Genomic DNA, 11448 nt, shown 5'->3' on the forward strand with positions numbered 1-11448 from the left:
TGCCATCACTATGTCTTACCTTGCTTGAGTGATATCCTTCAAGATGGCAGAGAGACCAGGGATTGTGAGACGCGTGCCGTCGAGTGCCATTTAACACAGAAAAATCTTTATTGATATCAAACATAATTCATAGATACACCAAAAGAACATTTGTAACCTCTTGTAATAAAATATAGTTCATGTCTAAGTACATATAAACATGCGGATGAGACAATAATGGAAGACGACATGACCTCAGGCCCAGCTCCATAGCGAGAATGAATATAATGAATTAAGTGGCCGTATTTGACTGTACCCATGTCTCGCGCGAAATTCATACAGTCCGGTGTGGTTGAGGGATTTGGATACTCCAAGGACCGCCTTATAAAAGGAGTTGACTGTGTCAGGTTAGCTAAAGTACACAGTTACAGTGGGAATAACCCTACTAACAAGCTCGTTCACAGCAATCAGGAATCATATAGTGCCCACAGTTGACGTGAGACCTCAGACGGAACAGAAATCAAGGGATCATGGCGCCAGAGGTCAATCCAATAATCACAAATCCTCTGAATTTGTCGACATCGGGGGCGATTCTTGGGCATCCGCCACTTAGCAAGTGTGCGCACATTTGCCCGGATATTGAAAATGTCCAGCATGCCAGCTTCAACCCTTGCCAACCCATTTTGCACTTGGCATTCATCCCAAGGCACAGAATAATGATCTCTGAAAATGCCTTTCCACCGCCGAATTTTCTTCCGGTCATCCCGACTGTCGGCGATTACTTTTATATCTGCCAAGATGTTTGCCCCTTGGGCCACACGATTCTGTGATTGTGTCAGAAGGCCGCTGTGGTTTGACCTTTTGTTTGGGACTTTGAAGGTGTCATCTCTCGAAGGCAGTGATTCCGTTTCGAGGTCATCTAGTCTGAGCTCGTGGTTCTCAAGCTGCTCTGTTAGAGCATCGAGCCGTTTTTGGACAAGACACATGGAAGTATTTCCAGTAGGAACTGTTTCGTCCATCGCATAGACATTGGGGGAGCGAGAGAGGCGGTATGGGTAGTGCTACGGGTACGATCCCATGCAAATCGTGGATCCCAAGGCTCAGTCGGGACTGTTTCGTCGACCTTATAGACATCCGGCGGAGCGAGAGGGGCGGTGTTGATAGTGCCAGCAGTGCCATCCCACGCAAATTGTCCATTCCAGAGGCCATCCATATTGGAGGAATCGTGATTGAATCTTGAAGGATTGATGATTCCGATGAACTTGAACAGAGAAGGATTGAAGTCAAAGGGGCAAGCGAAGAAGGTAAACGTTAAGTGAGGACTCGGAGGTCCCGCGTACAGAAGTCAGACCTGGAGACGTTCCTTCCATAGTCAACCTGAGACGTGACCTCAGGAAAGAGCCATCACACATGTAGAGAACATCTGGAGGAATCCCAGCCTCTTCCAGTGCCTCTCAACGTTCCATAATGGGTCTGTTGGATGAATTTTGAATATAAAAAAGAATAGTCAGCTCCTTATGTGGCCATAACCTTCTTGGCCTTCTCAGGTGGTCTTTTTTGGTGGTTAGATGTCCTCATGTACCTAGTCTTTTTACATGTCTGGTTATACAGACATTTCGTTCCCCTTCTCACTTTGTCGGGTGGACAGCAGAAAAGGCACAAAAACGTTTAATTTGTGAATGGATTCAAGTATTATATAGCCTTTGTATATCGATCGTTGTCGACTTTTGTACCGGTAGCTTCTTTGGGCCAAAGTTTTATTGTCCCAGTGCTTAGCAAAGACGAACCCTCGTCAATTCGATTGCCTCACGGACCTAGCCTCATTGCAAAGAAGACAAGTAAAACATAGTATGAAGTAGAAGAGTGCCAAGCTTGAGATAACCTGCACGGATCACCTGATTATCTCCGCCAATTTCCCCGGCCCCTTTTCACTCAACTTCCATCCCCCATCTCCCTACAGGAAAAAATTTACATCATGTCGGCAAAAAGGCGTACGTTAGAGCTAGGCAATGTTCTGGTGGTTGGAGGCTGCGGCTTCTTGGGGTGGCACATTGTCGATCACTTGCTGAATTTCCCCTCCGAGACCGACCCCAGCTACGCCCTGCCGAAGCCCGTCGGCGACGCACGCTTTGAGTACCCAACTCTGGGATCGCGGTACCCGGATTACCACTCGACTGTCTCTGTTGTTGACTTGCGCACTACCAACAACCGTCTTCCCGGCGCCAAATATTACGATGGCGACATCACCTCCGTCGACTCCATGTTGGAGGTTTTCCGTGCCGTTAAGCCCGACCTTGTTATTCACACTGCGTCACCATCTATGATTGAGGGCAACAAGCCCTTGTTGCACAAGGTTAATGTGGAGGGAACACGGACACTCCTTGAGGTCGCTGGTGGCGAGCATGGCGATTGGGGTGGTAAGTGCAAGGCGTTTGTCTACACTAGCTCCAGCTCCGTGGTTCACGACACGCAAAGTGATCTGAAGAATGTCAATGAGGAATGGCCATACATCCGGGGTCCTGCGCAGAAGGAGTATTACTCCGAGACCAAGGTGAGTTTCTATGAACTTTTTTAATCCGAGTTTAATCGGGACCAATCACTAACCAGACCCCTTGCGTCTATCCAGGCCGATGCCGAGGAACTCGTCCTGAAGTACAACAAGAAGTCCCCCAACGAGATGTTGACAGCCGCTATCCGCCCGGCCGGGATCCACGGAGAGAAGGATACAACAGTCACACACAAGATCTTGGAGCACGGATCCCAGGCCTCCGACAGAGTGCTACGGATGCAGCTCGGTGAGAACGACAACCTGTTCGATTTCACCTACGTCGGCAATGTGGCTTATGGCCACCTGCTTGCTGCGCACAGGCTTCTCGCGAGCTATGACCTGGTTGCGGCTGGCAAGGGCGGGCCCCTTGACTACGAGCGCGTGGACGGCGAGGCTTTCAATATCACCAATGATTCCCCGGTCTATTTCTGGGATGTTACTCGTGCTATGTGGGCTCTGATCAACCGTGTCGTTGAGCCGGAACAAGTCTGGGCTCTGCCTGAGGGTCTCCTCGAGACCGTTGGTGGTATTGCTGAGACTGTCATGGGATTGTTTGGCAAGACTCCGCGTCTCACTGCCCGGACAGTGCGATACTCATGCATGACTCGCTACTACTCGACCGAGAAGGCCAAGCGCCGCCTGGCTTACTTGCCGGTTGTGCCCTTGGATGAAGGAATTGCCCGTGCTGTTGGATACATCGTTGCCCAAAAGCAAGCGGACGCAGGAAAGAAGACATTGTAATTTGAAACTAGATCATGATTGAAGAAGGTATCCGATGCTGTATTAATACCTAAGTAGATATATTACATCTTACACAACATTTGAATACACGTGACTTCGTTATCTAATGCGAAAGTGGGCCATTCTGAAGTTGGTCCACCCGTGGGTGAGCCTGGACACTTGCCATGGTTCTGTCCAAAATGTGGTTAAACGGTCACGTGGATGTGGATCGGGGCTTGTATGTACGTACTAGTGCTGCAACCCGACAAAGACATTTCGCAAAATTTCATTTCTAACGATCGATCCTTGTATTTCCCCTACATCTCACCGGAGCTCATATTTCAAATTATATTGAGAATGTCTGATTCTGGGAAACAGTGTTCTGGGACTGATTGCGACAATGAAGCTGGGACGTTGCAATGCCCGACATGTTTGAAGTTGGGTGTCAAAGGTAGCTACTTCTGCAACCAAGACTGCTTCAAGAGGAATTGGGTGGGTTACAATCTACCGAAATTCTTCTAACTGGAAATCTAACATTGATCATATCCAGACCACACACAAGATGGTGCACAAGACACAAAATGGTAGTCACATCATCTAGGTGGAATGCCCTAATGATTCATTCTCTAATTGCGATATAGCTAGCCAAGTTTATGACCCCTTTCCAGCATACCCATACACTGGTTCTGTCAGAGCTGTATATCCACTCTCCCTGCGACGACCTGTCCCCAAAACAATCAACCATCCCGACTGGGCCGTGACTGGCATCCCAAAGCGTGAGATGCGCTTGAGCAGGTCAAAATGGGACCTCTTGGATGCAAAGGGCCAGGAAGCGATGCGCAAGGTGTGCAGGCTGGCTCGTGAAGTCCTCGACATCACTGCTGCGGCTATAAATCCTGGCGCGACCACAGATTATCTGGATGAGATCTGCCACAATGCTTGCGTTGAGCGAGAAGTGAGTCGGGTTGAAATTTCGCACGTGTGTTAATTACCGCCAAGTTATTCGCTAATCCTTGAGACAGTCATATCCTTCTCCACTGAACTACAACCACTTTCCCAAGTCGTTGTGTACATCTCCGAATGAGGTTGTATGTCATGGAATCCCAGACCAACGTGTCCTTCTTGATGGGGACATTCTTAACCTTGATATCTCTCTGTACCATGGTGGATATCATGCCGATGTGAATGAAACTTACTATGTCGGTGACAAGGCTAAAGCGGATCCGGACTCGATCAGACTTATTGAAACAACGCGGGAGGCTTTGGACATGGCTATCGAGATAATCAAACCAGGTGTCCCAATTCGAGAGTTTGGTAAGATTATTGAGAAGCACGCAGCCTCTAGAGGCCTTGTCGTCATCAAAACTTGGGGTGGCCACGGTATCAACTCGGAATTTCACCCTCCTCCTTGGATCCCCCACTACGCGAAGAACAAGGCCGTGGGAACATGTAAGCCTGGTATGACGTTTACGATTGAGCCTATCCTGGCTTTAGGCGGCAACCGAGAGGTGTATTGGCCAGATGATTGGACAAACGTTACAGTGGACGGGAAACGGACAGCACAGTTCGGTGCGTATAGACCCTTCAAAGACCTATTGTTGGCTCAAGACCTGTGGATCGCTTAACATACTAACCCAAAAACCGATAGAACATACTATGCTTGTTACAGAAACAGGTGTCGAGGTTTTGACGGCGAGACTGGAGAACTCTCCAGGAGGGCCAATACCTATCCCGGAAGTCGTAAACGGAGATGCGAATGGAAAAGTAAATGGATAATGCTATAAGTGAGTGGAACCCGGACATAAAAGAACTGCCGAGTTGCAAAACCCCAAGCCCGGTATATCAGCACTCACCAGTGCCCCATCTAGTCTTTCGCGTTGTCTCCGATGTTCACCTTTCCTTACAAGCAGAAATGGATGGCAATCTACATATGCACTCCCATATCCGTCATCTTGCATAGTAAATGTCTCATGAAATATGTCGCTACATGTTATCGTTACTCTATAACAAAGTACAATGATGTGTCTTCTACCTTCTACCCTCTTACTACGTACATGATATTAAATTTCAATTTTCAGCACCGTCCTCTCTTTTTCTCTAGTCAGAACGGGGTTCGATGCTACCTATGTAAGTAACACCCTATTTAATCTAAATAAACATTTAACCATCACAAATGGAGATTCATCCCTCACCATAGAAGGTTAGGCATTGAGCCGAACAAAAGAGTAACACCCAGTATGTCGAGATATTTGGTGGTCGCCTATACCTTAGACCGCCATTTAGCTGCTGTGATTGGATTCCCAACCTCCATACAGGATTCACAAATGACATGCGCCCTTCCGACCGCATATGACGAATCGGAGAATGTCCAGTATATGAGCATGCATATAGAACTGGCCAGGGTTGTGGGCCATATACTGGATTGTAAGTTATCCTAATATCCTGCCTAGCGACAGGGAACTATCAATTGCTGCTTTTACAAACGATACTGACTGCGTTTCGCCGTACATATCCATGCACTACCAAAGACACTAGAAAGCGCACATCCATTGCAACAGTTCAATCTGCTCTTAGAGATCTGGCGCAAGTCTCGGCAGGAGATATAGCAGCTCACATCCCAGGGTGAACCTCTCCCTTTTTGTTGCAGTTTCGACAACGAATTGCCACCTGTATCTGACATACCATCATGTGAGAAATATCCAGCCCATGGTATATCGACAGCACCAAGTAATGAAATCTAAAGTGCATCATCTTAGCGACACGTCCGTTCTTTATAGAATTTCTCCTTCGCAGGCTCGACGGTCATCGTATTCCAGGCGAACAAAGAGACGACCCGACACCACTTCAACTGAGACCGCTTCTTGAAGTCCCTTTGCAGTCTGCAAAATCTATATTGCGTGCACTTTCAGTGTTACATGAACAACCCCATTCAGGTAAGGCTGGCTTAATCTTCATGGATTGGAAAAGAATTGACTAATCATTCTCAGAACCACCCGTTGACTATTTCCTTTTGCACTATGGCATTCATTGTCGTTATAGCACATTCTATAGACCCATCGTTGGTGGAGGATATGCAACATTATGTGACAAATGTCACCCGTGTGTTAAGTGATATGGCTGCAAAGGGGAACGCAATGGCCCGCTTGCGGGAATAGAAGCTGACCCTCCTACAGAAAATGAAAGAAGCCGTCATCGGTAGAGAAACCGGGTGCCCAGGAAGACCTGATTTGACACCGTATCCTTCCAGTACTATACACGCCTTTTCACCATCCCAGTCGACGGGTGAATGGGCTGGAGCCTTCGGAGGATATTAGTGTAAACCATACGCAGATACTGAGTTTGGCTCAGCACCTGGATGTTTTGAGCTGCAGTGACTGGGACATCGATTTTGGCGTTGGGCGTGACTCGTGGATTTAGTACGAGTGGTGCTTCCACTATGTTCTGATTTATGTACAAGCGCCCAAGACAAAACCACTCTCACTCGTACGATCACCTTGTTCCACAACGAAAGCCATCGTTCCAGTGTAGTATGCGTTTCCCTCGACCAGAACAACGACACCGCTCCTGGCCGTCTGGGTATTGGGACCCTCTATCTTCACATCCTCGTCGACGATGTTTGCAACAAAGGCACCGGTGTTGAAATGGTTCGAGACAAGTGAGTTGTATGCCCATGCCTGACCACACTTCCTGGCTCCCTTGGCATGCGCTAGGGCCATACGAGCAGCCACGCATGACCCGGTCGGCGATCGATCGATTTGGTCCTCTGCGAAGAAGCAAAGACCGGTCTCTGCTCCCTCGACGCCATCAGGCTTAGAACCAATTTCATGGTCGACGACCATGACCGAGTAAAGGAAAGACAATCTCTGGTCCTCTGGGTGCTGCAATGCCTCAATGACGTGTGGCAGAGTGACCAGGTGCCTCTTCAACCTCTTCACAGCGAAAGTAACAGCTTCGAGGCTGAAGTTATGCAGCCCAGTCTGAAAACCAAGCTGACGAATATCCACAAGTGCATAGAACGCACCGCCATACGAGACATCGAGCCGAAGCGAGGTTTTATCACCGAGTTCTGGCCATGCGATCTCTCGCGGGATTGAGACTTCTAAGTCTTTCGCTGCGCAGTATGCGGGGGTAGACAGAAACCGGACCGGGCGGGAGGAATCTGATTTCTGGCCGTCGGCGGAGGTAGGAACCACAACCCGAACCAGGCCACAGGGCGCGTGGATATTGACTTTGACCTCGAGCGCGGTCAAATTAGGCTTCAATTCATTTCGCTGCGGGAAGACAGTCAAGTCGTGGGTGTCAACTAGGAAACGCCCGAGGGCGATCGTTGCATGGCCACACATTGTCGAGAATCCACCATTATGCGTAAACAAGGTGCCGATGTGCGCCTCGCCTGATTGGACAAGCTCCGTCTCTGGAATAATAATCGCACCGTACATGTCGTAGTGGCCGCGTGGTTCCAACATGATTCGTTTGCGAATGTGATCATATTGGCTCTTGGCTTGGTCTCGTTGCTCCAAGAGAGTGCCGTTCAGCGTGGGGAATCCAGAATAGATGATGCGGGTGGGCTCTCCAGTGGTGTGCATGTCAATGCACTTGATGACCTCCCCAGAAGGGGTCTGTTCGAGTTGGCGAGCGACATCCATGGCGTTTGTGTGATGCGGAAATATAAATTTCCACGAGCTGCGTAGGTTGGATGAACGGTATGTTCGATCACTTCGACATCGAGAGCGAGGTCCCACGTTCGGATGCCTCCGCCGACCAGCCATCCGAACATCCCACTTGGGCCAACGGGCCCGACCTCGGAGGCAATAACCTGCGATATACAATGTAATAACGGATATGCGAACTAAACTTCATAATGCCTCTCATTGTGCTCTGTCGCATCTTCAAATCTGGTTTTCGACGCCCGCTTGAAGTCACAACGCTCATCCCCACCGACCATGCTGTGTCCAACATCCTCCTCAACCTTTCATCGGAACAAGTTCGCCAGATTTTGAACTCTCTCGGGGCAAACTTTGAGCCTTTGTTCCAAAGAGCAACTATCAGACGACCCCAAATTGCCTACGTCAACCACACCGGAGCAGTATTGTGACAAAACACAATGATACGACTTTAGTGATGCCTTCATCGGACGCCACAAATACGGGAGTTAGGATCGTTACACTGCCTCACGGTGGATCAGCTACGGGTGTCATTTGGTTATGGAGCCCACCGCCAGGTCATGGGAATGTTAAACGCTGCCGAAGTCACCGCATTCCAGACGGCATTAAGCATTACGACCCTCCTTCTGGTGACACACATCCCCAAGAAGAACATCGTTTGTTTCGGACCTGGTCAGTAAGTCGAGTGGGATGTCCGCCTCGCACTCCTTCTGGCACCAACCGAGGTTCAAAACATCACGGTCTTCAATAGAGGCCAGTCTCGCTTGGATCAGTCAGAGAAAGATGCAAGTGCTTCTCTGCCCACCCGCTACCCCCACGTCAACTTCCGGCTTGTTTCCAGAGAGGTGACCCCCGACTTTGATACTATGGTTCAGCTAAGCCTCATCTGGGCAGATGTGGTCTTCTGCTGCACACCGTCCATTGAACCACTTTTCGCACCCCGAGACCTGGCTTCCTCGCCTAAGTCTAGGTCTATCGGCTCTTACAAGCCCCATATACAGGAAACTGACACTGAAACACTGCTTTCCAGTGGGCAGATCTTTGTTGACTCCAAAGACGCATGCCTACAAGAGTCCGGGGAGCCAATCACTGCAAACGTCAAGCCCCACCAATTGGCAGAAATCGGCGTGTTTATCGCCTCAGGCAAAGGTCTTGGAATACCATCTACAGGAAATATAATCTTCAAATGCGATGGAATTGGTAACATAGATCTTGCGATCAAGAGGGGTTTGCCTGATATTGCAAACAGGGCGGCCATTGGACAAACTGTAGCTAACTTTCGAGAGAATCGAGCCAGTGAACTATGGTATTCCATAATATTCATGCTGTTGAAAAGGCCACAATTTGAAGGATCGTGGCCATGAGCCGTACACGGATCATTCGATCCATGTTCGGACTACCGAAATTGGACATCTGCCCGATTGGATCTCGTTTGGCAAATTAGGAAGGTGGCGGTATAGCTGTCTAAGGATCATGATACATTGTCTTCAAGTTCGTGGTCAACATGTTTCTTGGCCGAGTTTTTGTCGAGCTAAGAAAATTCTGTCAGCAGAGTACACCGTGAGAACCAGACGCCTCATACCTTATAGACGAGCCAAATATAGCCAAACATAACGACAGAACAGACAATTAGTGCTATGGAGCCCTTTTTCCAATACGGAGTGTCAGTGGCCGAGTAAAATATAATACCCCAAAAGGTCCACAGCACCATGGAGCCAATGTTCATTGCGAAAAGGGTCACACTGCGCACGGCATCATCCCCGCTCCGCTGCAAGATGACATTTGCCCAGCCAAAAATGAGTGGGTTGACCATATATGCGGTGCCAGCGAGATAAAAAGCAAAGAAGGTACCCGTAAAAGACAAGCTCGGTACGACAAGCATGCTACCAACGACAATTTGTAGAAGGCAGGCCAAGATCGCCATTGGGACTCGCTTGCCAGTAGCGTCCATATGCCAAGCTGCGACCATATTAGCCACGATGCCTACAGCTTGAATCCCGAGAGGATAGGTATTGATGTTGGTCTGCGTGAAATGGTTCTGGTAATGCTTCAGCCAGAGCAGGAAGTTATTCTGCAAGGGAAACGCCTCAAGGGTGGCACAGACGGGTGACCAGAAAAACAATATCCAACTTGATTAAAAGGTCAGCGTGGATTGATTTCGAAAAAGAAAAGGTATCACTTACAAGGTTGGGGTTAAAAAGACGCGCTTAAACAGCGACAACGGCATGATGTTATGGCCGTCCTTTTTGATACGAGGAAGTCTTGTGATGGCAAGCCGCTTCTCATCTGCAGTGAGATATTTTGCCTGGGTCGTTTCGGGGATGTCGGGAAAGTAGAGGAAACCAAAGATCGCAATCGGCAGAGTAATGATGCCATCTGTGTGGCCCTTGGTCAGCAGCCTATTCCCAAATCTAAAGGGGGTAAATAGATAGACCCTACCGATGAGGAAAACCCATTGCCAGCCTCCGAGGTTGGCCATGCCAACCATGCCTTTATGAATGGCAGCCATCATGACGCCGGCAAACATTGTACCCACCTGACCAGATGCCGTGAAGAGTGCAGTGCGCTTCGCAATCTCGTCAGATTTATACCATGATCCAATGATGTACATTGTCCCTGGATAGGTGCTGCCCTCGGTTACTCCCAAGAAAAATCTGATCACGCATAGCTGCGTTACAGTCTTCACTGCTGCACTGGCCATCTATAATAGGTTGTTAGAAGGGGCCACCGAAGGGTGATCATCGAGCTTACTGTCAAGCCAGCCCAAATGACAACCATCAAGGGGAACCAAATGCGAGGCGGCACTCGTTGAATAATAATCCCATGGGGCAGCTGCCCAACAGCCATGCTACAAAGACAAAAGATAACAGTCAGTAATTGAACCTAAATCGTTAGGATTCACAATTAACTATACCCCGCAATAGTGACGGAGAGAACGGTGTTGTAGTCATGGCCACTCATATTGAGAGCCTCCCGAAGCCCGGCAACCTGCAAGGTAAATACTTTATTAGCTAGCCACGACCCACGTGCAGTGTTGTCATCCTAGACCCGCATCATGAAGGAAATAGAGGTGCTCACATAGGCATTGGCGAAAGCCGCGCGATCTGTGAAGGCGAAATTGTAAGCTAACCAGATCGCCCGACGGTATTCGAATGATCATACCGAGGAAATTAAAAAAGTAACTTAAGCAGCAGTAGGTCTGTGGGCGCAATTAGGAGGTTTCTTCCCAAAGATTAAATGTTTAGACTCACGAGAATGTAGAAATCTAATCAAATGGTAACGTTTGAGTATCCCTTCAACTCTTCAACTTGTAAGCAGACCTCGGGCATCGTACCGAGTTTTTGAACAAGCCGTCGCTCCTCTTCTGTCTCCGCAGTAGCGCCTAGGAAAAACCCTTAGAAGAGACGAGTCAGTGGAATTGCACCAATGAGTAGCCAAATATGACGCACTCCTGATTCGGGCCCCGAGTGAAATATTCCGATCCTGCATGATGAAAATTCAACTGCAATCGGATGTTGAGCACGCTGAGGAAGAGTA

The 11448-nt window shown here is 48.7% G+C and overlaps 7 protein-coding genes across 7 annotated transcripts; 4 read left to right on the forward strand and 3 right to left on the reverse strand.

Annotated features, from left to right (window-relative positions):
- Nucleotides 1-116: 116 nt before the first annotated feature.
- On the reverse strand, nucleotides 117-1192 carry N7489_008320 (uncharacterized protein; the record flags this gene model as incomplete). Its single annotated transcript, XM_056714070.1, has 3 exons — nucleotides 117-360; nucleotides 469-985; nucleotides 1045-1192. 3 exons carry the CDS (start codon nucleotides 1190-1192, stop codon nucleotides 117-119), a joined length of 909 nt encoding a protein of 302 aa, XP_056567785.1.
- Nucleotides 1193-1954: 762 nt separating this feature from the next.
- On the forward strand, nucleotides 1955-3268 carry N7489_008321 (C-3 sterol dehydrogenase/C-4 decarboxylase; the record flags this gene model as incomplete). The annotated part of the gene is made up of 2 exons (XM_056714071.1): nucleotides 1955-2530; nucleotides 2606-3268. The coding sequence occupies 2 exons, from the start codon at nucleotides 1955-1957 to the stop codon at nucleotides 3266-3268; spliced, it is 1239 nt and encodes a 412-aa protein (XP_056567786.1).
- Nucleotides 3269-3374: 106 nt separating this feature from the next.
- fpaI (putative methionine aminopeptidase, type I) lies at nucleotides 3375-5023 on the forward strand (the record flags this gene model as incomplete). The annotated part of the gene is given in 6 exon segments (XM_056714072.1): nucleotides 3375-3489; nucleotides 3501-3739; nucleotides 3798-3831; nucleotides 3889-4202; nucleotides 4270-4816; nucleotides 4896-5023. 6 exon segments carry the CDS (start codon nucleotides 3375-3377, stop codon nucleotides 5021-5023), a joined length of 1377 nt encoding a protein of 458 aa, XP_056567787.1.
- Nucleotides 5024-6693: 1670 nt separating this feature from the next.
- Nucleotides 6694-7893, reverse strand: N7489_008323 (putative proline racemase; the record flags this gene model as incomplete). Its single annotated transcript, XM_056714073.1, has 1 exon — nucleotides 6694-7893. One exon carries the CDS (start codon nucleotides 7891-7893, stop codon nucleotides 6694-6696), a length of 1200 nt encoding a protein of 399 aa, XP_056567788.1.
- Nucleotides 7894-8108: 215 nt separating this feature from the next.
- On the forward strand, nucleotides 8109-8342 carry N7489_008324 (uncharacterized protein; the record flags this gene model as incomplete). Its single annotated transcript, XM_056714074.1, has 1 exon — nucleotides 8109-8342. One exon carries the CDS (start codon nucleotides 8109-8111, stop codon nucleotides 8340-8342), a length of 234 nt encoding a protein of 77 aa, XP_056567789.1.
- A 129-nt stretch (nucleotides 8343-8471) lies between these two features.
- N7489_008325 (uncharacterized protein) lies at nucleotides 8472-9275 on the forward strand (the record flags this gene model as incomplete). Its single annotated transcript, XM_056714075.1, has 2 exons — nucleotides 8472-8587; nucleotides 8663-9275. 2 exons carry the CDS (start codon nucleotides 8472-8474, stop codon nucleotides 9273-9275), a joined length of 729 nt encoding a protein of 242 aa, XP_056567790.1.
- Nucleotides 9276-9382: 107 nt separating this feature from the next.
- On the reverse strand, nucleotides 9383-10872 carry N7489_008326 (uncharacterized protein; the record flags this gene model as incomplete). Its single annotated transcript, XM_056714076.1, has 6 exons — nucleotides 9383-9442; nucleotides 9494-10040; nucleotides 10095-10287; nucleotides 10351-10612; nucleotides 10663-10759; nucleotides 10826-10872. 6 exons carry the CDS (start codon nucleotides 10870-10872, stop codon nucleotides 9383-9385), a joined length of 1206 nt encoding a protein of 401 aa, XP_056567791.1.
- Nucleotides 10873-11448: the final 576 nt, after the last annotated feature.

Source organism: Penicillium chrysogenum (genome assembly GCF_028827035.1).
Source record: "Penicillium chrysogenum strain IBT 35668 chromosome Unknown utg000004l_segment0_segment0, whole genome shotgun sequence".
Lineage (NCBI taxonomy): Eukaryota > Fungi > Ascomycota > Eurotiomycetes > Eurotiales > Aspergillaceae > Penicillium > Penicillium chrysogenum.